Here is a 26,317-nt window from a genome sequence, read left to right on the forward strand (position 1 = left end):
GCAGAGGCAGAGGGAGAAGCAGGCTCCCTGCTGAGCAAGGAGCCCGATGTGGGACTCAATCCCAGGACGCTGGGATCATGACCTGAGCCGAAGGCAGCTGCTTAACCAACTGAGCCACCCAGGTGTCCCTCCCTCTTGCTCTTTTATCATCTTCTCCTTCTTTCTCTTCTCTCCACGGTTCCTGTGGGCTTTAATTTGCTTTCAGGGAGTACTCAATCCTAAGGAGGCTGCTTCTCTACCTGAGAAGATATTTGGACTTGGGAGCACCGGGGGAAGGAATTGATAGCAGTTTCATTGTCCCCACCTGGAATTGTTGTACCTGTGACCTGCTGTGGGATGGTGACCTACTGAGGGTGCAGAGCTGTGGAAGGCCTGGGCCCTCTGCAGTGTGGGTGGCAGAGAGGTCCTCAGTGTTCTGGATCCTCACAGGTCCTGGCACTTGGCTCAGCTCCGAGTCTCCAGTTTTCACCCACTGTGAGCAGCTGGGCTTTCCAGGAGTGTGGACCTCATAGCGATTCAAGCGCTGATTGTTGAAAACCAAAAAATGTCATCAGATTTAGGCTTAGAAGGAATTTTCAGGATCACCTAGTGGTCATCTGACTGCTCCATGTTGTATATCCAAGGAGAACTAAGACTTAGAGGGGCAAGAGGTTTGTCACACAGCGGATGAGTGCAGAGCCACGATTGCCGACTGTGTCCCACTGACCTTGGCCTGGTGCTTTTGCCAGTGAGCTGTCAGGGGCCACATCCTGGAGAGCTGGGGTATCTAACTGCTGTGACATGCCGAAGTACCCCCAACTCTGTTAAGGTACTAGTTTTGTTGCTAGAAGCTTCTAGAGTGAATTCTGGATGAATACAGATGAGGCCTCAGGCCACAAAAGCCTTGGCAGTGATTTGCTGTCCCATCACCTTCCTTTTAGCAGTTTCCGTTGTTGTTTCTAAGTCACATTCTGGTCATGTATCATCCAAGTGAAATACCATGAGCGTCACTAAATACTCTTACCGATCTTCTAGTTGTGATTTATTGGTCTAAGGGAAGTGTCCAGAGTTGAGGGCTATAGATTTCAGTGAATAATTTCCAGGTTGGCAGCGCTGTAAGAGTCGAGTCCAGGAGGTGGGTCGGACCGCTCCTGTGCCCAGTTCTCTTGCTCCAGGTAACTCTACACAGGCCAGGCAATGTCTCGGGCATTGCGATGTGTTGCGTATTTCTGCTTACTCTTTATTTGCCAAGTTGAGGTACTGGAAGGATTCCAAGAGCAAGCGGGTGATAGCAGACAACTGCATGTAGCCATGTCTTTCCATGAACACTGCTTTTCTTGGCTTTCTCCCAGCCACGGTAGATTGCCAAGAGAAAATGCTTTGGGCTTTACAAATGATATGGCCATACTCTGGGTTAGTTCTGGTTCTTTATATCATTGAAAAGAACGAATTCTTCTGGCTTTTAAATTATTTCGCAAGTTTTTGTTGTATGAAATTGCATTGTCTTTCCACGCCCTCTCTTGTGAGTCTTTGGCTTCCTGTATTTGCCAGCATGTGAAGAAACAGGCTGGACCCTTCGGGCCAGTGAACGTGTCGGGCTGGGTCGAAGCCATGTCAGGATGGAACACTGGTGCTGTGTCATGGCCAGCTTACAGGCAGGAGTCCCCTCAGTTTCTTTTCTTTGTAGGCATATTCTTCCGTGTTTTGGTTTAAATTCTACCCCAGGAAGTTTAGGCCTGGGGTGTGCTGGTGTTACATTGTTATTGCTAATGCTATATATTAAGATTGAAATGAACATTCTGAGTAAGGAACAAAGTCTAGAAAACAACCCGAAGTGGGAACTGGAAATGTGTGTTGTTTACTAGGACAGCTTGAAGACAGTGGCCCATTACAAGTACCGCTACAACTGATAAATGCGCGCGATGGGGTTTGTCACAAACTTACTATGTTTCTCTGAAAATGTTTCATAATCCAATGCCATTGTCTCCAGCTGGCCCTTCTCTCTGATCCTAAACTGTCTGAGTCACTCCCCACTATCACACACTCTCTGAAAAACATTCATTTATTTTGTTACTACCCTAAGCAACTTCTGAAAGAAATCCCATCTAACGTGAAACTGTTCCTCCCCAAACGAAGCGATAAGACGTCCTAGCCAGCCCCGAGAGTAGGACATCCTCCTCATGGTTTATGTTTTGGGTTTGTTTAATCTTCTCTCAACTCTAAGAGGAGGCGCTGTTATGTCTGCATCAGAGATAGTACAGTCAAGGCAAAGAGAGGTGTAATTAAATTGCCTGAGATCACAGAGCTCACCCTTAGCAGAGAGCTCCCCTCAAACCAGGTAAATATCCTGAGTTCATACACCTAACTTTAGCCTGCTGCTTGTCCAAATGAAATCCTGTTTGTGTCTGTGTTCCAATAAAACTTTAGTTTGTTTTGTTTTTTCAAAAACAGGCGTGGGGTTGGCTTTTTGGCCCATGCCGGCTGGTCTTTGCGGACTGAGCCGCCTTGTCCAACAGTATCACGTGCCATGCGTGTGCCGGGCCAAGTGTAGCTGGGGGAAACGCGGTTCTGCCTAAGCACCCAGGTGGTGGAGAGCACCAGGGTCAGTTCTCCAGCTGATTTGCTGTATTTCTCAGCTTTCGCCCCCTGCCCCGCCGGTCCTCATCCACAAAGGGTAAGTTTTAACCAGATTTCTTTGAAGCCCTTGCAGTTGAAAATTGTAACCTGGGACGCCTAGGTGGCTCAGTTGGTTGAGCGATTGCCTTCGGCTCAGACCATAATCCTGGAGTCCTGGGATGGAGCCCTGAGTTGAGTCGGGCTCCCTGCTCAGTGGGGAGTCTGCTTCTCCCTCTCTGCCTTACCCTACTAGTGTTCTCTCTCTCCCTCTCCCTGTCTCAAATAAATAAATAAAATCTTAGAAAAGAAAAGAAAATTCTAACCCATCCCTTTGTTCCTAGTAGGGTCGTACTCTGTTCCGTTTCCGTGTGTTTCCTAAGCACCGTCAGTAATGCCCCCCATAGCAGTACTTCCTCTGATTGCTGCGCTGCGTGGTGTGGTTTTAAGAGTACGTCAGGGTGCGAGGAAAACTGCCGAAGAATTCAGCTTTAGAAAAAGAATGTGTTTAGTGGTCTCGTCGAAACCACATCAGACTCCGCGTTTGTTGCCACTTAAAACCTTTCCGAAGGCCTGGCTGCCTCTAAGTGACATCACGCAGTGGAAGCGTCTTTCCTCCACGCCAGACCCGCGTCTGCTGTCTCTCCTGTCCCACATATTCTTAGCTGGTCCCACTGCATCGTCCCATCAGGCTTTTAGCTCATACATGGTTATGAGCTGATCCTTCCTGAGAGTGTATGTTGAAAAGAGGGTGTTTGGAGATGAAAACTGGGGAGAGTTCACTGGTGAGGGCGGTTGTTTCCATGAGCGGTTGACGTCTTTGGATTGGAGACTGTCTTCTGGCAAAGGCCGGTATGTGGCAGGCGTGGGGAGAGCTTGCCCTTCCCTGAGAATGGAGAGGACCAGGCAGTGAGGAGTTCCTTCCCCGAGGGCAGGCATCCTTAACCTTCAGGGGATGCCAGGGAGCAAGAACATGGGTCCCTGGCTTGCCACTGTTGTAGAAACCTATTTTGGGAGGAAATATCTACTGTCAATGTTACTTAACTTTAAACCCCCCAGTTGGTACTTTTTTAGTTTAGTAGCTTATTTGATTAGGTGAACATAAAGATGTTCTTAGGGTTAGTGTAGTGGAGAGAATCTTGCTGTTTTGTCCAGAGCTTGTGTTTTTAGTGCTATCAACTATATGTTGATAGTTGTCTTATTATGACACAAATAGAAAATGAAAATATTTGTCCCACATGCAAAGGTCAGCAGAGGGGTTGTTTGCGGCCACTGGCGACCCCCCAGGCCGATAGAGCAGTGTTTCCTTGCACCAGTGGGAAGCCCTGGGCCAGGTGGGGGGTGGTGGGGGGTGGATGGTGGGCACGGCCTAGAGCCTTACCCCAAAGCCAGGGCTTTGCTGGCCCAGTAGGTGTAGCACAGAAGCCCTGCTTTCCAGCCGGGCATGGCTCCTGTGTATGACGCGGTATCACACGGAGCTCAAATGCTTCTGTGAGACCAGCTCCGGAGGGTGTGGTCTCGTGCTGGAATTCAGCATGGCCAGCCGGCTGCCTATCTGCTCTGTCCTCCTGTCTACTGTGATGGCTATTGAGAAGGTAGAAGGGACACTGTCCCTGCTGCCTTTCCCAGTGCCCCTCCAACCAGCAGGGACTGGCCCCCAGTTCTTTAGTTGCATCTGCCTTCAGGGCTGACGCTGGGGTCTCTGCTGCTCTGAGCAGCTGTCTCTTAGAGGGTTCATTTATTTGGTTCCTTCCCCGGATGCTAAGAGAGCACCTACTACATGCTAGGGCCCAAGAACACAGTAACTGTTGTTACGACAAATAATGCTATAGACTCATACAGTGTCTTGTACTTTCCACAGTATACGTGTAGTGCATGTCTTTCCTGTCCTTCTGTAGATGGCTGTCACTCACCTGCTTGCCAGACAGCTTAGGACCATAGCAGGTTTTGACTGATGGGCCAGGTACTGTTACCACAATTTGCTTCACACCCTGTTTCAGTGATAAAGGCTAGTATAGGTATTGTTCATGTTTCTCCTTCTCTTTTTCTTCTGAGTGGGGGTGGGGGTGGGGTGGGGGCTGTGGAGGCAGAGGGAGAAGCAGACCCCTTGCTGAGCAGAGAGCCGGCACGGGGTTCTATCCCAGGACCCTGGGATCGTGACCTGAGCCAAAGGCAGAGGCTTTAACCTACTGAGCCACCCAGGTGCGCCTTGTTCAGGTTTCTTGAACTAAACTCTAAAGAGAGATTTTCTTTTCAGATCTCAAGCTTTAGAGTCCTGCTTTGGCTAATAAATAATCCACATCCCTGTGGAGTGGGAGGTGGGTAGGCCTCTGGATCTGGCACTAGCAATTTTCTCTCCCTTCTTATCTGGTTGGTGCATTCCTGTGTCCAGGGACGGCCATTTCCACGTCTTACTCTCTCGTTGAAGTGAGTCATAGACCAAATGAGTGGGTTTTCCAGAGGGTGATCCACCTGGCTACAGGAATGTTTTTTCATGGGAAAATGTGGTAGACCTATAAGGCATTATTTAATTTAGATTTCATTATAGGAGAGCTTGCCTTTCTTAAGGTACTTATTAACTCATTCACTTTTCCCATTTCTTGAGATTGAACTTGAATTCAGTCCTTAAAGGAGCTCCAAAAGAATAGAGTTAACAGGTGTGGGCTGTTGCTGAATGAGGCAGGATATAGATATTAATTCCATAGGCTTTAATTGATTCGTACATTAATAAATTTCACCATCAGTTGAACGGTTGCCTATTTTTGCTGTTCTGCCTTTTGAATTTTATGGTAGTTCTCTAGCAGCTTAACCCGGATCCTGGTGAACTTTAGTTGCAAATAAAGCCGAGTTTACAAAATTGTTAACTGTTGGGAAGTATGTAGTAGATGTTTATTGGAATTTGACATTTTGATTTTACAACTTCATTGTGAGCGTTGGTGCTAAAAATGTGTGTTAGCCTAGACTCGGGACCACATGTAGTTAGTCTGATCAAAGGAGAATATATATAAAACAGGAATTCAGAAATCTACCAATCTCTAGAAGCAAATAGCTTTTAGCCCAAACTGCAGGCTAGGACTGGAGAGTAGCCTTTAGTTCTGCCAGGTTCTGTCAAGATGGGGTAGGTGGTTGGCAGCTGCCCTTTGCAGGACTGTCCACTGGTTTTCCTGTTTGCTTTGACTGGTTAGGGTTAGCCTGGAGCTGGCTGTGGACTGAGGGAGCAGAGCCTGACTTTGCGCAGGCAGCCTGGACTGTGCTCCACCTCTGTTGTCAGAGACTGAGGAGTGGCATTTCCTCCCTGTTTTTTTTTAAATGTATGGTCCCCCCTGAGCTGAACATTGCTTACTTGCCATCTGTGATCTTTGACTTTGACTTTGCCTTGGTTCTTGCCCTGTGAGGATCAAAACCATGTTGAGATGGTTTCCTTCGTTGTTGATTGGATGTTCAAGAAGAAAAAGTAACAAGAAATCTGTCACAGTGGGATACCTGGAGTGGCTTAGTCAAGCAAGCATCTGCCTTCAGCTCGGGTCACGATCCCAGGATCCTGGGATCAAGTCCCATATGGGCTCCTTGCTCAGGAGGGAGCCTGCTTCTCCCCCTGCTTGTGCTCTCTGTCCTTTCTCTCTCTCTCTCTCTCTCTCTTTCTCTCTCTCTGACAAATAAATAATAAATAATCTTTAAAGGAAAGAGAGAGAGCTCTGTCCAGAGTACATCAAACACTCTGAAACACTTGGGTCAGCCAGCTAGGAAGTGCTTTGCCCAGAGTCCTACCAGGCAAGTAGTAACACAGCTGACCAGACCACCTACCCACCTCATCTTCACCCTGGCAAGACAATTCTAGAAATGGGTTTTTCAGAACAAGTTGGGTGAACTTTGAGACTCACAGAACTCCTTTGTGAGTTCATTGGCCTCTTTACTTCCCTCTGCACCAAAGGGGTGACAACCTTGGACAGTTGGTGTGAGTAGGAGAATAGTTACTTCTTCCCACCCTCTAGCTGTTGCCCACTTTGATTTGTTGATGCTAGAAACTTATACGACAACATTGATTTTCTTGTTTGTCAAATTGGTGGCTCTAAAGGGTGTGCTGCATGACAGTGGGGAAGTTGTATCTACACGTGCTCAAACCCAGGCATGGCTCTTGCAGGCGCTCAGGAAGTCCTGGCGAACCATGAGGACAGGGCCGGTTCGTGGAGGTGTGAATGGTACACATGCCTTCTAGCACACATGGTTCTAAGGAGAGAAATTTTAAATGAAATCCAGGAAGTAGAAATCCTAACTATATTTTTTTCCTGCAAATTTTTGGGTCACTAAGAACAGGGTTTGATTTTACTCAATAATTAACACAAATTGTGAGAGAAATAATTACTACATGGAGTTAATTTGGGGTAATGCTTTTTGAAAATAAAAGTTCGTGCTTCATTTCTTCAGAGTTTCAGATAACAACTGAAAGAACCTAGTCAAGAATCAGAAATGCCCATTAAGTTTCCTGAGCTACCATGTTGCTTTGGTTAAATCAGCTGAGCTGAAAAGTTGAGCCTGATTACTGGTCTTTGAGAAAAATTTGTGTTTGTTTCAGTTACTCAGGTTGAATTTGAAGTTCAGTGGAAGGAAGTTATTTATTTATTTATTTATTTATTTATTTATTTTAAAAAGATTTTATTTATTTATTTGTCAGAGTGAACACAGGCAGAGTGGCAGGTAGAGGCAGACAGAGACAGGCTCCCACTGAGCAAGGAGCCCAATGTGGAACTCGATCCCAGGACGCCGGGATCATGACCTGAGCGGAAGGCAGCAGCTTAACCAACTGAGCCACCCAGGTGTCCCTGAAGTTTAGTGGAATTTAAATTTGTTTCCATTTACTCAAGGAAATCAAGTAGGGCAAAAGTGGCAACTGGAATGTGTTCCTTTCAAAATGGTGAAAATGTCAATGGTGAGGGCCAGGCCTGGAAGCCACCTGCACACACGGACGTGCTCGGGAGCAAGATCTTCTTGGTTACACTAGTTTGTCTTTATTTGTGTTTTTATGTGGACGTTTCAGCTGAAAGAGGCCAGCTGTGGTGAGCGTTGGTCTGTTTGCAACCTAAAATCTTAGAGCTTAAGGAAATAATGTGATTCTTCTTGTTCAAGACAGTCTTACAGGCGAGATCAGGGTGCACAGGAGGAGGGAATGGAAGTTGCCCGGCAGCAGTGGTCCCCGTGTAGGGTCGGTCGGGAGAGCCGAGCCACGGTCTCTTGATGTGGGGAGCCCTCTTCCCTAGGAGGCACTTTCTCAGAGGACCCCCTTCCTCTCTGTTTCCAAACATCTCACCAAGACACCCGAAAAGTAGAGTGAGCACTGGGCAACAGGTAGGATATTAGAACTTGCAGGAAAAGCCGGGGCAGGCGACCAGAGAAGCCGGCCCCTCCAGAGTGGCAGGTGGGACGGAGTGTTGACACAGGGCTCCGGCCAGGGGCAGGAGCTGAGGGAGGCCTAGAGAGGGGCTCCTCCTGCCTACTCTTGCTTTTAGCTACTGTAGGTTTTATTTCACTAATTTAAGGGGGAAAAAAAAAACTTTATGGAGCCCTGAGACTTGTTATATTAGAGAAAGTAGTATAACAGCCCCCCCACAGAGACACACACCTGTCACACCTGTTAGGTGTTAAGAACATACAGCCAGTTGCACCAGTCACTTTTTTCCTAGGCCCTTCTCTTGCCATTACCTCCTTGCCTCCTGGGATTATTTTAGAGTGAATCCCAGAGTCATCTTGCCTACTGCAGATTTTGAACCAATGGAAACAAAGTTTCAGTCTGATGAGGGAATTTGACAGAAAGTAGTTACTCCGAGTGGTTCAGGACTAAACTCCAGGTAGTCCCCTTTGTCAGTGATTCTGGAAGCTCTTGTTTTCCAGATGATTTTCTTAACGTGTTGCTGCCACTGTCGGGGCGTGGGGGTGTGAGGAGGAGTCCGGCTGCGGTGAGGGTGGAGAGGTGCTGGCTCTTGGGACGATGGTTCAGGAGGGGCAGGTGGAGCTGTCGGGAGCGGCTTCTGGGTCTTCTTAGTGTGCAGCCACTGGAGCAGTTTGCTCTGTTCATAATCCCAGTGGAACCTGGAGAATAAGCCTTCGATTTAGAATGAAGATGAGGGTTTCACAAGAAGTAATGATTTTTGCTTCAGCGGGTCAGAGTGAGCATTTTTGAGGCCCTTCTTTTTGTACGTGACTGTGTCGTGACTGCTTATGTTGCCGTTCTCTGTTTCAGATGGGAATGACTGGTAACACAAGTCCGTTCGGACAACCCTTCAGTCAGACTGGAGGGCAGCAGATGGGAGCCCCTGGAGTGAACCCCCAGTTATCCAGCAAACAGAGCATGGTCAACAGTTTGCCTCCCTTCCCTACGGACATCAAGAATGCTTCAGTCACCAACGTGCCAAACATGGTAGGTTGCCCTTGGCCCTCAGGCTGTGGTCTCCGGTGGGTGTGCTGGAGCGTGGCTGCTGGACATGTGTCGTGGGTGAGGGGAAGAGAGACATTGCTGGGGAGCACTGTGTCGCTGAGCGCTTTCCTTTGCTGAGCCGGCAGTTGAGCCTCAGCCGGTCCTCCCGGCTCCCTCTGCGCAGGGGGCGGGGGTGTTAACGCAGTCGCACGCTACAGACAGCTGGGCTCTTCTCGCTCTTCCTGTTAGTGCTGACGCTGTCCGGAGAACACGAATCGGTGTTGTGTGCCTAGGAGGTGAGGGGGTTGTATCCGTCCGTCCTTTTTTTTTTTTTTTTTTAAGAATTTATTTACTTATTTGTTAGAGTGAGGGAGCAGCAGGCAGAGGGAGAAGCAGGCTCCCTGCTGAGCAGGGAGCCCGATGCAGGGTTCCATCCCAGAACCCTGGGATCATGACCCGAGCCAAAGGTGGCGCCCCCTAGGCACCCCATATCCGTACTGATAGAGAGTTTCATGTGTGTTTCTTCTTCTGAGATTTCCCATCCGTAAGAGAGGAGCTAGTCTTAGAGCCTCCCAGCCTAACGAACCAAGATAGTAATGGGAAAATAGCTCCTTTTGCCCTGCAAAATGGAATCTTCTAAAATTGTAAACCCTGAGGGGCAAGTGTGTTCTTTTGTCAGACTTCACAGTGCACACTTAGGGACTGAATATCTGATGTGCCTTTGGTGGTCAGTCAAGGCCACTGTCCCCTTGTCTGGGCTTGCGGGTGGGACCTGCCCTTCCAAGTTTGCCATCCACATAGCTGTGCAGTGGCAGCTTCGAAAGGCCCAGAAGAAAGCCAGGGATTATGTTCAGAAAAGCATCATCTTTGGTTTGTCTTTTGATTTTTAAAAACTTTTTCTTTATTTTGTCTGTAAAGATACACAGAGAATTCTATGTGTCTGTCACTTGGCTTCTCCTCAGGTTAGCATCTTATGTGACCCTGGTACGGTTGTCATGACTAAGAGATTGACAGTGCTGACAGTGCTTACAGTTGTGAGGCTGTTGGAAGTGGGTTGGGGGGTGGGGGTGGCTTACTCTTAGTTTTTGGTAAAATCAGAAAATGGGGTAAGAGCAAGGTGTCCTGATCAGGTGTTGTCCTCCTTACATCCTTCCTTTTTTAAAAAAAAGGAGGGGGGGTACAAGTAGTAAAGTATGTTCTCAAGCAATTTAAGGTTTTTACTACTTTATTTCTTCTGATCGTCTCCCCATAACCTGCCTTGATTTGCTGCTGTCCTTGCCATAACATTCTGTTGGAGCCTGAACCTGAATCAACGCCTCTGCTCCCTGGGGCAGCTCCTCTGAGCTCTGGGGCCGCAGGCTGGGAGCCGGCACCCACACTCTTCTGCTCTTCCTTCTCCAGTCTCCTTGGGTGGACTCGAGGGCAGGTGATTATCCCCTCATCTCGGCCAGATGAGAGTGGGTGCTTCTGTACAGACAGTCTGTGTTTCGGAGTGTGGGAAACCCTGCCTTATGTTTTCCTCCCTTCTCTCTTTTCAGATCTTCCCCAGCCCATTTCCACCCCCTCTCTGCTTGACCCGCAGCTCGCTGGCAGAGTCCCTTTGCCGTCAGTCCCCCTGCCTTCCTCTGTTCATGGGACCGAATGCCTGGCAGCACCGTGCATGTCAGGGGCAGGGTCATTCTGGACTGGGGAGAGGCTTCCATTTACCTTCACCTGTGCCAGGGCTGGTGGGGACAGTGGGGACAGCCCTTTGGTCTGGGTCAGGTCTTCTTTCTCCCTAGGCACTGTTGACATTTGGGGCTCGATCTTTGTCTGTCGTGAGGGCCATTCCTGTGTATTGTGCCCCTCACTCACCAGGTGCTCACAGCCCTTCCTCTCTCCCCACAGTCGCCCCAGGTGAGAGAACGCCTGCTCTGGGAAGGCGGTAGCACTAGCACTCCGTCCTCCGTGTGTGTGACATCGAGCCCCTCCATCCCTGACTTTTTCTTTTCCTTGCCCTTCCAACTATGCTCTTTCTTACTCCATTCCTCCCCCAACAGCCTCATCGGATCATCAGGGTAAACTGAGGAAGTATTTTGGTCTGTAGAGCTGTACTCTTTGCCTAGGTACCACTGCCCCACAGGGGTATGCATAGACTTTGACAGAGAGCCCCAGAAGGTATCTTTGGAGGGCAGGCAGGAATGCTGTCCTCAGACATTCACCTGGCGTGCATAGGGCTGACTTACCAGCATGTGTGTCTGTGAGGGAGCGTGGCCCAGTCGGCAGCCTTGGTGCTATTGGGATGGGAACCAGAGGGCACTGGCAGAGACATGGGACAGCCAGTGCACGTTTTATGCCTGAGTTTTCATGCCCTCAGTTTACCTTATTTTTATGACCTCTTAAAAGACATTGCTGTATGTCCCAGTTTACAGATGAGGAAGTTGAGGGCTTGAGGGGTTTTCATTTGTTCAAGGCTATGTAGCTCCTGTTTGCAAAGTCTAAAACTCTTTTTAATAATGCCTGGTGTCAGGGCACCTGGGTGGCTCAGTGGGTTAAAGCCTCTGCCTTCGGCTCAGGTCATGATCTCAGGGTCCTGGGATTGAGCTCCTCGAGAGCCTACTTCCCCCTCTCTCTGCCTGTCAAATAAATAAATAAAATCTTCAAAAAAATTTAAAAATAATGCCTGGTATCATGTTTTAGCAGCCCTGAGCTAAATTGGGAATGCTCGTCTGTGTTTACATTGCTTCCTTGAGCATGTGTTGTAGTCTTCCTTAAATTTTCTAAATTATATCTGACCCCTTGGAATCTGTGGATTTTGGTTTTTTCCCCAGAGGGAGAGAAGGTAGCAAAAACTGAGTGTTTTGGATATGAAGCCTTGATCTTATTTGTGTTTTGTTTTGTTTTTGGTCACCCTTTGGGGAATAATCTTTTAAAACCCAGCTCAAGCTGAGGTACCAAACAGTTCAGGTTGGGGCTCTGGTGCCGCAATACCTGATGCCCTGGTCAGGCTCTTCGTGGAATGATTTTAAGCTACTCAGTCATTGATTATGGAGCGCTTGCTTTTCTCCTCTCCTAGATTGGAAGATTCCAGCATCCCCAGGTAGGTTGAGAAAGGAAGGGGATGTGGCCATCCCTTTAATCCACCCCATTTGGTGAACACTGTCTCCTGGCCCACGTGCCCCATGATACAGGTTTGAGTGAGCTCACCCCCTTTCATGAAATTTCAATGGTGGTGATGGAAAACAAATAATCATAAAGTATAAACTGCCCTAGCAGGTCTGAGGAGCAAGCAGTGACTGAGGTTGACACAGGGACCTCCTTGGGCCAAACCAAGGAAGGACATATCAGGGCAGGGTCAAAAGATGAGCAGAAACCACAGAAACCAGGGGGCACTGGGAGAGCATTGGCTTGGATAGGGACCAGCAGGCAGCCAGCGGGAAAGGGGACTCTCAAGGTTGAGTGGAGAGCAGTGTACTGGAATGTGGGGGCCAAGCAGGAGCCAGCTCTGGGAGGGCTTTGGGTGCAGGGGTCACCGCAGTGGTCTTGACTAGAGGGCGCATTTGATCACAGAGAAAGGGGGCAGGAGGTCAGACAAGATTTGCCATTGGAACAGAAGTGTGGGGCCACCACATAAGGTGACTTGGTGCTTGGGGGAGCCATGTACAGAGCTGGGGGAGGGACAGACCGGAGAGCAGGGACAATGAGGTGGTGGGCAGCGGGGGGAGGGGGTGCATTTGTAATTGCACTTCACATGTATTCTTTTGAGATGCTTGTGAGGTGTCTGTGTGAGGGGGTATCAGGCAAACAGGTGGGCATGCAGCAGGGCATCTGCTGGCCCGGTCCACAGGGAATTAGAGCACCGCAGGGGAGATGGGTGGAGGAGGATCCAGGCGATGGGATTGGGACAGGGAACATGAATAGGAGGAGATGGTGAGTCAGGCACCAGGGCAGAAGAGTGTCCCCAGAACATGCGGGTCAGTCTGCGGGACGAAGAGGCCTGTGGATATGCTCTGTTGTCTCCCTCAGGGTTCCCAGCTGTCATTATCCTCTGGGATGTGTTGGGGGGCTCTAGAAGAGGGGGGGCTCCAGGCCCCTGGTGCAGGTGGGGTTGTTTTTGAGGGCTTATAGATTCTCAGGATAATATTTCAAAGCAAACTGGCACATTTTCCCAAATTCTCAAATGTATGTCATAGCAGTTTATGATTTCTAAACTTTCTATAGTTTCTTAACTTTCTACAGATTATTTAAGTTTGTTAGAAATTCCACCATGTTATTAGGGTGTTTCGTGATTCTGAGATGCACTCTTTTTTCAGATTTGTAGTATCTCTGAAATCAGGCTGTATTTTAGAAATAGTCAAGATTGATTTAGATCTAAGAAAATACAGTGTTTATGCCATTTTACTTGTTTATAATTTGAATTAATAGGAGTGACGTAACAGTTAAACATATATATTCACTGTGTAGTTTTCCAGAACAGCTTTCATGGGTAGAAGGCTTTTTTGGGGGGTTTGTTGTTGTTGTTGGGTTTTTTGTTTGTTTGTTTGTTTGTTTGTTTTGGGGGGGTTGTTTTGTTTTTTGTTTTTTTTAATTATTTAAATTTTACTGACAAAAGAACAGGTGCAGATTTGAGTTGGGGTAGAGGTCGGGTCAACTTTCTGTGGACTGGGATGGGGGTCCCTGTAGGCCATGTTGAAGGAGGGCTGTGCACAAGGACACGTGAGGAGGCAGAGATGGGGACATAGTTCATGGGCGGTGCCCTGAAGAGGAGGCCCCGTCACTCCTGGTGTACTGTCTAGCTGCCATTTTCATCTGAACAAGTCCTAGCATACAAAGTTGGGGAGGAGGGGGGACATCAGACATCATCTGGGACTGGAGTTGTCAGGTCATCGCTGTGTTAAGTGTTAAGTGTTTTTAAAGGTGCGTTTTTAAGATGTGGGACATGTCTTGGGTGTATCTAGTCTGAGAAAGTTTGGTAACCAAAGGGACTCCTTCCTCAGGTTCCCCGTGGACTGTCCCGTGGGGCTCCCAAATGTAGTCTGCTGTAGGGTTCTTTCTTATAGGAAGCTCTTGGGAGGGGGAGGTGGTGGTTCTAATTGTTCCGTTTGGGGCTTCTTTTTTTTTTTTTTTTTGAGAAAAACTTAGAACAGTGTTATGGAGATATCCCCATTCTTAAAGTCGTGACATGGGAAATCAGGGTACTGCTTATTTAAAGTCACTCACGAGAGTATGTTAGGGTTCACAGTGGTCCCCATGTCACAGGAGTCTGAAGTGCAGGCTTCAGGCAAGGCCCCCAGATCGCGGCTGATCCTGGTCTGTCCCAGGAGGAGAACGTGGCGGGCAGAGGCCTGCGCGCCCTGGACAGCTGCGGGCTCCCGGTCCCTGCCCGCACTCTAGCCACTCAGAGCCATCAGCCGCCCTTGCGGGGCCCTCTTCGCGTCTTTGGGTTTCTCTGTGTCTCAGGGTGTGCCGTGGACCCCCGCGTCAGCGACTGACTCCTGGCCCCATCCAGTCTTCCTGGGCAGAGTCCCTTCGAGGAAGCGGTAGTCTCTGCGTCCACGGTCACTCTTCTGTCCTTCCTCGCACAACCGCTCCGCTCCTTCGAGGGCAGTGGAGAATCACCCCGCCGCTGGCTTTGTCACTCTCTTAACCACACTCCACAGTTTTAAACAAGCTGCTCCGGTGACGCAGATGTGGAATAACGTTTTCAGGCGCCTCTGACTGCTGCGGTGCTGGCAGCCCGCTGTCCCGCTGTCCCAACAGTGTCTTCGTGTCTACTCCGAAGTCTTCCCGTGACCCTTGTTTGCCTTATTCTCCTGATTCTGTCTTCAGTATCTGGTTTCTGATTCCCGAGGAGTCAGGACTTGAAATGACGGAGCAGGGTGAAGCCTCGTGAATCCAGTGCTTTTCTGCAGAGACGCTCCCCTTCCCACAGCCCCGTGCACTGGCTCCTCGCGCTCCACGGCGGGAGCTCACCGGCCCTGACCGGCGGATTGGTCCCTCTGCCCTGGCACTCAGGGCGGCCTCCTGTCCTTGTGGGGAAGCGAACGGCAGGGGACTGATCACTCCAGCTCAGATCGCTCCACAGGCGGGAATGGGGCCTCAGTACGTGAACTGGGAAGCCTGGGCGAACGCTAGGAAGCGAGTGTTGTCATTAGTAGTGATCGCAGTGTTTGTGTATTTTCAAGAGCTTACGTCTGCTTCTTTCATCTTATCCTACACCTGTGTCTTGAAGATCCCCCAGAGAATGCGGGTGCTGGGGCCTTTGAAGAATGACTTGGTCTAGAATTCTCCAGTAGCTGTGTAAATCCCTGCTCCTGCTTAAACTTTTGTTTTGGCAATAAATATCAGCCAGGAGATAGCCTAAGCCCAAAGTAGGATACTTTGCAAATACCAGGAAACTATGAATTGAGAAAGATGAACAACATCCCTTGATGTCAGGCATAAGCTCAGGCATCGCAAGTGTTCAGTCAGGGTCATTTGACTTTCTGTCCAGGGTCTGATTAGTACAGCCCTTTCTTCAGCCCCCCCGCCCCCACCCCAGGGAGCAGCTCACGTGACCTCCAGAGTCACTCTGCTCTCCCGCGCTTCCTGCCCATTGGAGAGCCCACAGGAATGTCGAAGGCTGGCCTGTGTCCCCACTAACTGTTAGTGTCGCGACTGGCACCTGCCTGTCAGCCGCAGGTGCGACAGAAGTTGATCAGGCATTTCTGAGGAGTGAGATGACCCTTGGAAGAACTCTGTAGAGAGCGCACTCAGTCTGGATGGGGACGGTCCTAGCTCGCACCGGGGTCGGCACCATCCATCACTGCGTCTGAAGTACCACAGGCCGTGTCCCCTTCCCTTTCATGGCTGCCTGCATCAGCCCTGAGGCTCACGTCACCAGACACCAGCTTGTCACGTGAGGAACGTGCCCAGTTACCAAATACTTACTGTGATGAGTATTCCTGAAGAATGTGGTCACATGTATGATAGAGTCAAGAAGAATATTTTGTAAACTTGTTGGTAGGTTGGTGATTCTCTTGGTCTGGCCATTTGGTGAAGAGCCTGGCGTTGAGACCCTTGGTCTGGCTGGCCCGTCACCTTGGCCATAGGAGTAGATCCAGCATGTCCTACCTCTTAGGGTTTATTGGCGCAGAAGCAGGTACCGCTCGCCATCCTTGGCAGACTGACTCCAGTTGGGAAGGAGTGGACTTGAGGCCCGAGGCTGCAGAGAGAACGGGGTGAGTGTCCAGTTTTTAGTCCTGCGCCTTTGCTACCACCCCCTCCCCCCATCTATCATGTTTCCTTCCTTGGTGTAACCATTTGTTTTCTGTTCTAAAATCACTTCTTATTTGGAAGATTATTTAAGAATCATTCTTGTCCAGCTTGCGCATTTTAAGTTATTGTCTTAGGGGATTTAAATCTTAAATTGTAAGATAATCTAAAACCAATAAGCACGAAGCAAAAAGGAGAGAACACAAGAAACATTATTCGGTCTATCTAAATAGCTGTGTTCTTTTCCTTACAGTTGATCTTTATCATCTCAACAGTAATTATTGCCTCTTCCTAGTTTGATAGCTGTGTGCACTTAATGAGCATTTTCTATTATTTTATGACACCAAAGCTTAGCGTACCCAGCTGTTCTAGGGTCCTTCTGGGGGAATCAGAACAAGCACATATTGCAGAGCAATTCTGTGTCCCACCTGGTGTTTGCTTTGGTGTCATTTCTGAGTTTAATTGGAGGTTGGGGAGAAGTCAGGTTTCCAGGTGGGCCATGGGAAGGATGCTAGAGGAGCATGGGGCTGAATCCCATTGGAGATGTGGAAGGTTTGGGCCAGGTTAATCTGAAGTGCTTGTCTCCAGGAGTCCCGGCCTCGAGTAGACTTAAGGTGGTAGTTGTGTAGAGAGAGGAAGCACGTCCACCTCCTTACCCCCTGCCTCCAGCCACCCCTCCCCCAGCCTGTCCCTGTTCTACCCTGATGTGTACTGTTTGCACTAGTTTGCAGACATAGTCTTTTCTTGGATGCTTAATCTAAGATGACTTTTTTCTAGGAAGAATGCCAGGATAGATTTTATTATATGCGCTCTTTATGCACATCTGTGATTATATCCTTAGGATAGAATACAGGGCATACACAGACATGGGTTTGGTGCTGCTTACTCAGACCTGTGTGACAATAACAATTCTAAGAAAAGTACATCTTAGATTCCTTTAAATATTAAGGAATATCAGAATATTAAAAGTTTGCTCTTCAGGGTCGTTTGATGGGTGGGGTCTGAACAATGATTAAGTTATGGTGACAAGTGGTACATGAAAGAGCATGTGGCCAAATCCAGCAAAGACTGGAGAGGGGCAGGCAGGCTGTGACCCTGCAGCTGCTGGTCCAATGAGCTCTGTGTCCCCTGCTGGCCCTCACGTCTCTGAATGCTCAGATGCAGCGCAGACTCATGACTGAGCCGTGGTGACTCCTACACCACGCTGACCCCTCCTTCCGTGATTAGGAATTGCATGCGAGCTCATTTGAGTTCCCGAAATGGATGTTACGTATATTTTAAGGCTTTTTTTTTTTTTTTTTTAAGATTCCATTTATTTATTTGACAGAGAGATCACAAGTAGGCAGAAAGAGGGGGGAACAGGCTCCCTGCCAAGCAGACAGCCCTTTGTTGGGCTCCATCCCAGGACCCTGATATCATGACCTGAGCCAAAGGCAGACGCTTGACACACTGAGCCACCTAGGCACCCCAATTTTAAAGCTTTTGGTGGATACCATGATATTGCCTTCAACAGAAAGCTGTGTACCTTGTCTCCAGTATTACACAGTGCTTCTGTGGCTGGCGCGATCACTCTGTCCTTTGATAGGAGATTCACTATGTTTCATTATGCTAATTTGCATTTCTTTCTTTATTGATGAGAATTAAAGTACTTAGATTTGGAGACTTTTTATTTTTTTAAGATTTTCTTTATTTTAGAGTGAGCAAGGGTTCAAACGGGGGGGGGGGGGCCGAGGGGGAGACTCTCCAGTAGATTGCACATGGAGCCCGACACAGCGTTCCATCCCCGGACCCTGAGATCGTGATCAAGAATTTAATGCTTAACCAACAGAGCCACCCAGCCACCTCTAGAGACATGCGTTTCTTTCCTGAGTGGCTTAGTTCCTGTCTTCTACCAGTTTCTGTTAGGCTCTCTTAGAACACTTTCTAAAAGCATTGTGGTTAGCCCTCTGTCAAGGTAGGCCTCAGAGGGCTGAAGGATGGGATGGGGTTTTGCTGCTAGGCCACCCTCTGCGCCGCCAAGCAGACCCTCTGAGTGTGAGGCACCCTTCTGGGTCCCAGTTACTTCTCTTGTACCTCGGGATTGGCCCCAGATGAGCTCCTCCCCTGGTGATGGCATATTAAATGAGCTGCTGCTTGTTGAGCACTGAACACAGACTGTACGAAGAACTTGAGAAATGCAGATTGGCCAAGAGGGGGAGAAGGGATTACACCTGCATGATTATTTGCTTTGTCTTGTGTGTTTCAAATATCTTTTCCTAGTTTGTTGATGGCCTTTGCATTTGTTCATGGTTATGGAGAAAATGTAACTTCTTCTGTCCTATGGCCTCTGGCACTTTCCCTTTGTAGACGGGTCTACACTGCATCAGACTCACCTATGTGCCTTTTTTCTTTGCAGTGTTTTGTTTTCTTTTCACTGTGAAAGTACATACATGTTCATTTTGGAAAATCAGGGAAAAAGTAGAACACTTAAAACAATAAAGCTCCCCCTACAGAATGTTAACAAATAGAAATGCTTCTGGCTCTGCATCAGCTCTGTGAATCCTAGTCTAGGAAGGGGGAATGGGAGTTGGTTCAGAGGGATTTTACTGGGGATTGTTTAGGAACCACTGCTTGATGGTTTGGTTTATTTTGGTTTGGTTTGGTTTTTGATGAAGGCCTTTACCACCTTTGCATTGCAGAATATGCGTCTTAATTACCTCCTGGGATCTTTACAGGTTTTTTGTTGTTGTTGTTATTGTTTTGTTTTGTTTTTGATTTTAAAGATTTTATTTATTTGACAGAGAGAAAGAGATCACAAGTAGGTAGAGGCGGGGGGGGGGGGGGGGGGTGGCGGGAGCAGGCTCCCCACTGAGCAGAGAGCCCGATGTGGGGCTCAATCCCAGGACCCTGAGATCATGAACTGAGCCGAAGGCAGCGGGTTAACCCACTGAGCCACCCAGGCGCCCTTGGGATCTTTACAGTTTTAATTTGCACATTAATTCTTAAGTGTTTTCTCTTGATTCCTCTGGTTTCTTTTTTCTCCAAAGTAGAATGTTTTCTCATTCTAAAAATGGTACAGGCTTATTGTAAAACATTAAAACAATACGTGGTTACAAGCAGGATCTCCCCCTTCCCGGGGAAAGCCACCAAGTCATTGTAACAAGGTTGTCTGAAGAACCAGGTACAGATGTATAAAGTTAGTAAGGAAAAACCGAATGATTTCATGGTATTTTTTTAACTTCCCTTATTAGCTTAATGTGTTATATAGACTGCTTTTTGTGAAAGCATAAAGGTCTACATGGTTATTATTGTTACCCTCATGTTACAATCGTTTCATTGTATCTCACAGTTCTGAGGGGGTCATGGATTTGGGCCGGGCTTGGCTGGGCCATTTTTTTCCACATGGCTTTTTGACGAGGGTTACTTGAGGTCTGCCTTTCTTTTTCATGGTTGCATATTGTTTCACTAGGTCTGCAGCCAATAATTCGCCCACCTTCTGTAGGATTTAGAGGTGTTCGGTTTTTAGTAACTTAAGGTGTGATGTCTGTCTTTGCACAGTGTTGAGCACGCTAGGCCATTTTCTTAGCTCCCTAATAATAGTTATAAGAAGTGGAACTACTGGATCCAAAAAATGCACGTTTTACTCTTTGATACATGTTGCTTTCCAGTTACACTAAATTGCACTATCACCAAAGCACCTGAGAATTGTCTACACCCTCATCAGTACCAGTTATTGCATTATTTTGGTCAGATTGACGGATGGAAAATGTTTTTTGTTTGTTTGTTTGTTTTTTGTTTTAATTTTTTTGTGTGTGGTTAGTGAGATAGAGCTTTAAAAAAAAATTTTTTTTTTTACTAAGATACAACTCAGACCATACAATTCCCACCTTTAAAGTGCACAATTCAGTGTTCAGCCATCACCACTATCAATTTTAAAGATTTGTTTTAATTTTAGAGAAAGAGAGTTGAGTGGGAGAGACAGAGGGAGAGAGAATCCTCAAGCCAACTCCCCAATGAGCGCAGAGCCCGATGAGGGGCTTGATCCCAGGGCCCTGAGATCATGACCTAAGCAAAAACCAGGAGTCAGTCTCTTAACCAGCTGAGCCACTCAGGCGCCCCTCACCACTTTTAGAACAGTTGTATAACCCTGAAAAGAAACCCCGTACCGTTTGCAGTTACTCCCGATTTTCCTTGAACTCCCAGCCAGAAGCAACTAATGTATTTTCTATCCCTGTGAAATGACTTATTCTGGACAGTTAGAGAAGTAGAATTAAAAGTGTGTGCTTTTTTGTGATACCTGTTTTAACTGAGGGTGATGCTTTCAGAGTTCCTCATGCAGCACGTGTCAGTGTTTCCTTTTCGTGCTTGAATAGTATCCCGTGGATATATCACGGTCTGTTCTCCATTCCCCGCTCAGTGGGCATCTGAGTTGTTTCCGCTTTTTGGCTCTTATGTTAATGCTGATGCAGACATTCGAGTGAGCAGTTTTCACTTCTTTTGAGTCGATACTTAGGTGGGGAATTATTGGGTCTTGTGGTGACTCTAGGTTTAACCTTTTGAGGAGCTGCCAGACTCTTTTCCGAAGTGGCTGCTCCATTTAACATTGGCTTTGCACATGCCCGTCAGCACATGCTGGGCCTGCGCTGTTCACCAGGGCCGTCCTGGGGGCGTGAAGCAGTGTCTCGTTGTAGTTCTGAGTTGTGTTTCCCCGATGGCTCCTGGGGCTGAGCAGCTTTTCTTGTATTTATTGACCGTTTGTATGTCTTCTTTGGGGAAATACTCAGATAGTTTGCCCATTTTTTAATTAAGTTATTTGTCTTTTTACTGTTGAACTGTAAGAGTTCTTTGTATGTTTTAGATGCAAGTGCCTGTCACATCTATGATTTGCAAATATATTCCCCATTCTTTAAGTTGTCTCTCACTTTCTCAGTGGTGTCCTTTGAAGGAAACAGTTTGTAATTTTAATGAGGTCCAGCTTCTCTTTGTTGTGGCTGCTGTGTGTGCTTTTGGTGACTTACCGAAGAACTCATTGCTTGGTCCAAGATCATGTGCATTTACTCCGTGATTTTTCTGAGATCGCCGCAGTTTCAGTGCCCCCGGTGGGTCCTGGGTTTGTTCTGAGTTACTGTTTGGGTACGGCATGAGCGAGGGGTCCACGTTCATGCTTCTAAGGGGGAGTGTCCGTTCCTTCCCTCTTCGCCGCTGGTGGTCAGGAAGACCCTTCCTCCCTCTCGAGCCATGGAACGTGTTTGGCATATCCTTGTATTTCTTTTGTTGCGGTGTCTGCACGTTTCCCCCACAGACGTTGCAGTGGCGTGGTGTTGCTTTTTGTTTTCTGTTGTTTTTTTCCTCTTAAGAGCTCTTTATATGATAATAAATGCCATAGTCTTCCTGGAAAACAGACATTTCAGGACCTTAAAAAATGGTCCTATCAGGGCTCCTGGGTGGCTCAGTTAAGTGTCTGCCTTCAGCTTCGATTCATGGTCTCAGGGTCGTGGGTTGGAGGGAGCCCGCTTTTCTCTCTGCCCCTCCCCCCACTCCTGCTTGTACTCTCTCCTACACATGTGCTCTCGCTCTCTCTCTGAAATAAGTAAAATCCTTTTTAAAAATGGTCCTATTGGGGCGCCCAGGTGGCTCAGTCTTTAAGTATCTGCCTTAGGCTCAGGTCATGATCCCAGGGGTCCTGGGATTGAGCCCCACATCAGGCCACCTGCTCAGTGGGGAGCTTGCTTCTCCCTTTTCCACTCCCTCTGCTTGTGTTCTCTCCCTTGCTGTCTGTCTGTCTGTCTCTCTCTCTCTCTGTGTCAAATAAATAAATCTAAAAAAACCCTTTTTTGGCCCTCTTGTTTGACTATTTTACTTCTCAAAAACAACTATTTTTTCTTCGGGTTTTTTGCTTTTTAAATTTTACTTACGTTAGGTTTTCTTATCTTCATTTTTAAAAGTAGTTTTTATTTTTTTAGTACTTTAATCAACTTTAATCTATGTTTGTTCACTTTAATTCATCTGGAATTTATATTTAAGGTGACGTAGGAGTCACATATTGCCGCTACCACCACCCTCCAATTTGAGATACCATCTTATGATACACTAATTTCATATACACATGGGTCTTTCTCCAGACTTACAAATAAAGAAATCTGTAGCTTTATAGTTTTGGTATCTGACAAAATAGGTCACCCCATTATTTTTACTGTTTTTTGGAATTTTCTTGGCTGTTGAATAAAATGTATACATTTCTTCTAGGCAGATTTAAATCATGGCAGGGATTGTTTTATTTAAAGGAAGGTTCTTGTCTGAGCATTTTCCCCCCATTCTCAGTCCACCCGGGCAGCGAGCTTGAGCAGGGACGTTGGTGGCATCTGAAGGCTGTTTCTGGTGGTGGTCAGGACGCGTGCCGTCCTTGCGGCTCTCCCGTCTCCTCAGATAATCAGTCTGAGAGTGGAGGCGCTTGACTCCGCCTCGTATTTGTCAGCACCTTGCTAAGTGGACTGGCCCCGTACAAGTCTCCAGAGTCCTTGGGAGGGCCAGACACAGGCACCTGAGGTGTGTCTTCTGTTCCGTTTTGCCTGAGACACGTGTCTACGTTGTGTCGATCTCATTGAGCATCTGCTGATGAACGTGTGCCTTAGACTTCCCGGCTGTGCTCTTTTGACATGTTGAGCTTTCAAAATATGGTAAGTGTAGCCGAAAAAACACCATTAAGAACATCCCAAATGAGAATCAATGTGTTAATTTTTAGTAACCTAAAGGCAGTCTATTTATAATTCAATTGTAAGTTTAGGCATTTCACCCGACTTTAATACGATTTATATTTTTGTATGTAGCATTTCTGTATTTTAGGAACTAGGACAACTGGCATGGTCTCTTCAACAAGTCAGCATCATGAGAAAATAAAGGGGGAGGGAAGCAATAGATGAATCTTAAAAACAACCATCAAATGTGGGCTGTGGGCCTTAATTGGGTCCTGTTTCTGCAAACCAACTCTAAAAGACACTTTTTGGACAAGTAGAGAAGTTGCATATGGACTAAGTATTAATGAATATTAAGAAATTATTGGGCACTTTGTTAGGTGTGATAGTGGCAAGCTTTCTTATCTGCTTTTCTGTATATTTGATATTTTTGCAAATGCAACAGAGAGAAGCCTAAGCAAGGGTCCTCCTCCATTTCTCCATCCCTGTTGATTTCTGATTGGACTTTCTGTGGGAATTGCCCGATTGAGAAGGACACTTTGAATATCAGGGTGAATGCTGCTGGAGGCGTAGTCAGGCTGCTTGTGAAAGCTGTATTTTAAGTTGCAAGGAAAGGGGGCAGGGAGTAGAGTCCCATGTTCAGCAGTGGGAGATTGGGTAAATGAATGAATAGCCATATGCTCGTTACAGATCCCGCTGTCATATTGTATGAAACAACTTAATGATACGGGACAGAGCCTGGAGTAAATACCAAGTTGTGTGTGTCTGTGAGTGAGTGAGAGAGAGAAGGCTATTGGTTATGATTCGTACCTAGGCGTGGACGCAGAAGAAAAGACTGCAAGAAAAAAAACCTGTCCGTGCTTTCCGAGTGGACTTCCGGATGTTGGGATTTCAAGTGTTAATCATTTCCTTCATAGTTCTGTTGCTTTTCAGATTTTCTGCAGTGTGCATATGGTGTTTTTACACTGGGGAAAAATTAGCGTGAGGAAGGAGAGTTCTCTCACTCTAGGATTCGGTGCTTCTCTGGCCGGCGTGCTGTGCCTCGCAGCTAAGACTTCGTTTTTGCGCCGGACCCCAGTTAGGCTTCCAGGAGTTGTGGTCCTTGCAGCTTTTCTACATACTTACTTTCTGAGTTCTCGTAAAGAAAAAAAAACAAAACAAAACTCTTCTAACATTTTTATAAATTAAGAAATGTTTGTGTGGTTTTTCCCTCCTAATGGCAGGGAGATGGCTTTGCGGCTTCACATGAAAAGTCCGAGAGGTGACGGACTCCGGGGACGGTGGGGTTGCTGGGAGCCCGAAGCTGTGGGGTCGGGGCAGAGAGGAGGTTAGAGAGCCCGGCACCACGGACTGTCTTGTTTCCCAGTAGCAACGTCGCAGTCCCCTCACTCCCTGAGTTTCTTCAGTGAGTTTTCTGAAGGATGTCGGCTGTCTGTACAGAGTAAGACGACCCCACAAGGTCCCTTTCCCATTCTCTGCGATCGGGAGGTGTGGTCGGCCTTGCTTGTTAGTTTAAAAGGATGAAAGCAATTAAACACTTTTTCTGAACCTTAGCAGATCATCAAGTACTTTTTTGAAAAACTTGTCAGATATTCGAGTTGACATTTTAATAGAAAGCAAAGCATTTCCTGAGCATGAGCAGCTGTGCAGAAGGGTCTTTAAGGCTGTGTTTCCCGTTATCCTCTGAGGAGAGGTCAGGAGCGAAGCAAGCAGTGTCCTGGCCACAAGGTAGTGAGACCCGCTCTGTGCAGGGCTGCGGTTCTTCTGATGTGCTGGGGGTTCGCAGTGGCTTGTGGCCGGCCAGGCCTCCATGGTCTTTCTCATCAGGTTGAACCGTAGGAAATTGCCAGCGTGTGGCGGTGTGTGCCTCACAGAAACAAGAGTTCTGTTTGGTTCAAGCTCAGACAGCCCACAGCCCCTCCTGCACTTGTGTATATCGTAGAAGAAGCTGGGTTTGGTTATGGTAATTCAAGAATAAGCGTCATTTTCTTGCGCCGAGATCTTCACACACAAGTGAATTTTAATCAGCTTTCTGAGTTGGTTTATTTCTGTGCTTCTGGATCTTCCTTAAAATTGCTGGTAAATTAAAGAGAACCATACCAGCTGCCTCCTCTCTGTGGCCAGTATTACCCATCGGCTCTAATGTTAGCTTGAGAAATAATGAATGTGCATTAGACCTTTGAAAGCTTATTAAAATGTTTTAATTTGTTTTATTTTAGTCTCAGATGCAGACTTCAGTGGGAATTGTCCCCACACAGGCGATTGCGGCGGGCCCCACTGCAGACCCTGAGAAGCGCAAGCTCATACAGCAGCAGCTGGTTCTCCTGCTTCACGCCCACAAGTGTCAGAGACGAGAGCAAGCGAATGGAGAGGTCCGGGCCTGCTCTCTCCCACACTGTCGAACCATGAAAAATGTTTTGAATCACATGACACACTGTCAGGCTGGGAAAGCCTGTCAAGGTAAGTGCCATTTTCTGAAATCCTGGTGGCGTAGCTTAGGATGAAATGTGTCTTCAGTATTCTTTGGGCGCTCTCCTGTTAGTAAGGTTCCTGCAGCCTCCGTCTGCACACACCAGCCAGGCACAGGCCACGGGCTTGCTCGCCTACTCAGGAAAACGGCGGTTTGGTTTCCTAATATTCTGTGAGCTTCTGCTGGATGAGGCCGGGCCCTGCCTTTGTTCTCTTCCTCCTTCCTCTATCACAGAAGACATTTGTCACTTGTTGAGCACTGTCTTACCATAAATGTCTAGAGCCTGCTTTTCTTTCGGGGAGGATGGCCCAGGCGCGTGTGCGCGCCCCTCCCCAAACCTAGCGCATCTGTCTTGCAGCTGTTTCCTGTGTTCCGACTGCCGGGCCCCTGCCTTGCTCCTCTGCCCTTTCCTCTTGAGGCCGATCAGGATACCAGCGACGTTGTCCTAGGCCACGATCCGTGGTACGGGGAGCCGTGTTCACCGTATCATCCCTGCCACCTCCTTCCTTCTCCTTGAGAAGGGGGTGAATCAGGCGTGTCTTGTGCTCCCTTTCTCCTGTCTTTTCTCGCAGACACCTCAAGTCTGCCAAAGAGAGCGTTTCTTACTAACAGCTGTACTTCCTTTCATCTTTGTCCTCCTCTCTCTTCTTACTTGTGCTCCTGGACCTTCGGGAGACTCCCTGACCTCCCTCTCTCTCCTTTTGTGACCTTTGTGAGTCCCCAGCATAACCGTGATCCTGATGGAAAAGCGGAAGAGGGTCATGCTAGACCTTTAGAAAGGAGTCACAGCGCCTCGGTGCGGAGTGAGAATGAAGACTCAGAGTAACGGCTAGGCTCAGTCACCCTCTCACGTACTTAAGAAAAGTGCCCGGCGTCCCCTTTAGAATCTCCCCAGACTTCTCATTTGCTTCTCTGTATGTATTTCTTGAACTTTAGTGTTGA

At 47.6% G+C, this 26,317-nt stretch overlaps 1 protein-coding gene across 2 annotated transcripts in view; it reads left to right on the forward strand.

Annotated features, from left to right (window-relative positions):
* The window catches only part of CREBBP (CREB binding protein), a 124,462-nt gene that overhangs the window by 45,911 nt on the left and 52,234 nt on the right, over positions 1 to 26,317 (forward strand). For both annotated transcript variants that reach the window (XM_032326770.1, XM_032326769.1), the window contains exons 3-4: positions 8,828 to 9,004; positions 25,125 to 25,365. In XM_032326770.1, the coding sequence (XP_032182661.1) occupies positions 8,828 to 9,004; positions 25,125 to 25,365 (418 nt within the window). The remainder of the gene's footprint in view (positions 1 to 8,827; positions 9,005 to 25,124; positions 25,366 to 26,317) is intronic.

Source organism: Mustela erminea, chromosome 20 (assembly GCF_009829155.1).
Source record: "Mustela erminea isolate mMusErm1 chromosome 20, mMusErm1.Pri, whole genome shotgun sequence".
Classification (NCBI taxonomy): Eukaryota; Metazoa; Chordata; class Mammalia; order Carnivora; family Mustelidae; genus Mustela; species Mustela erminea.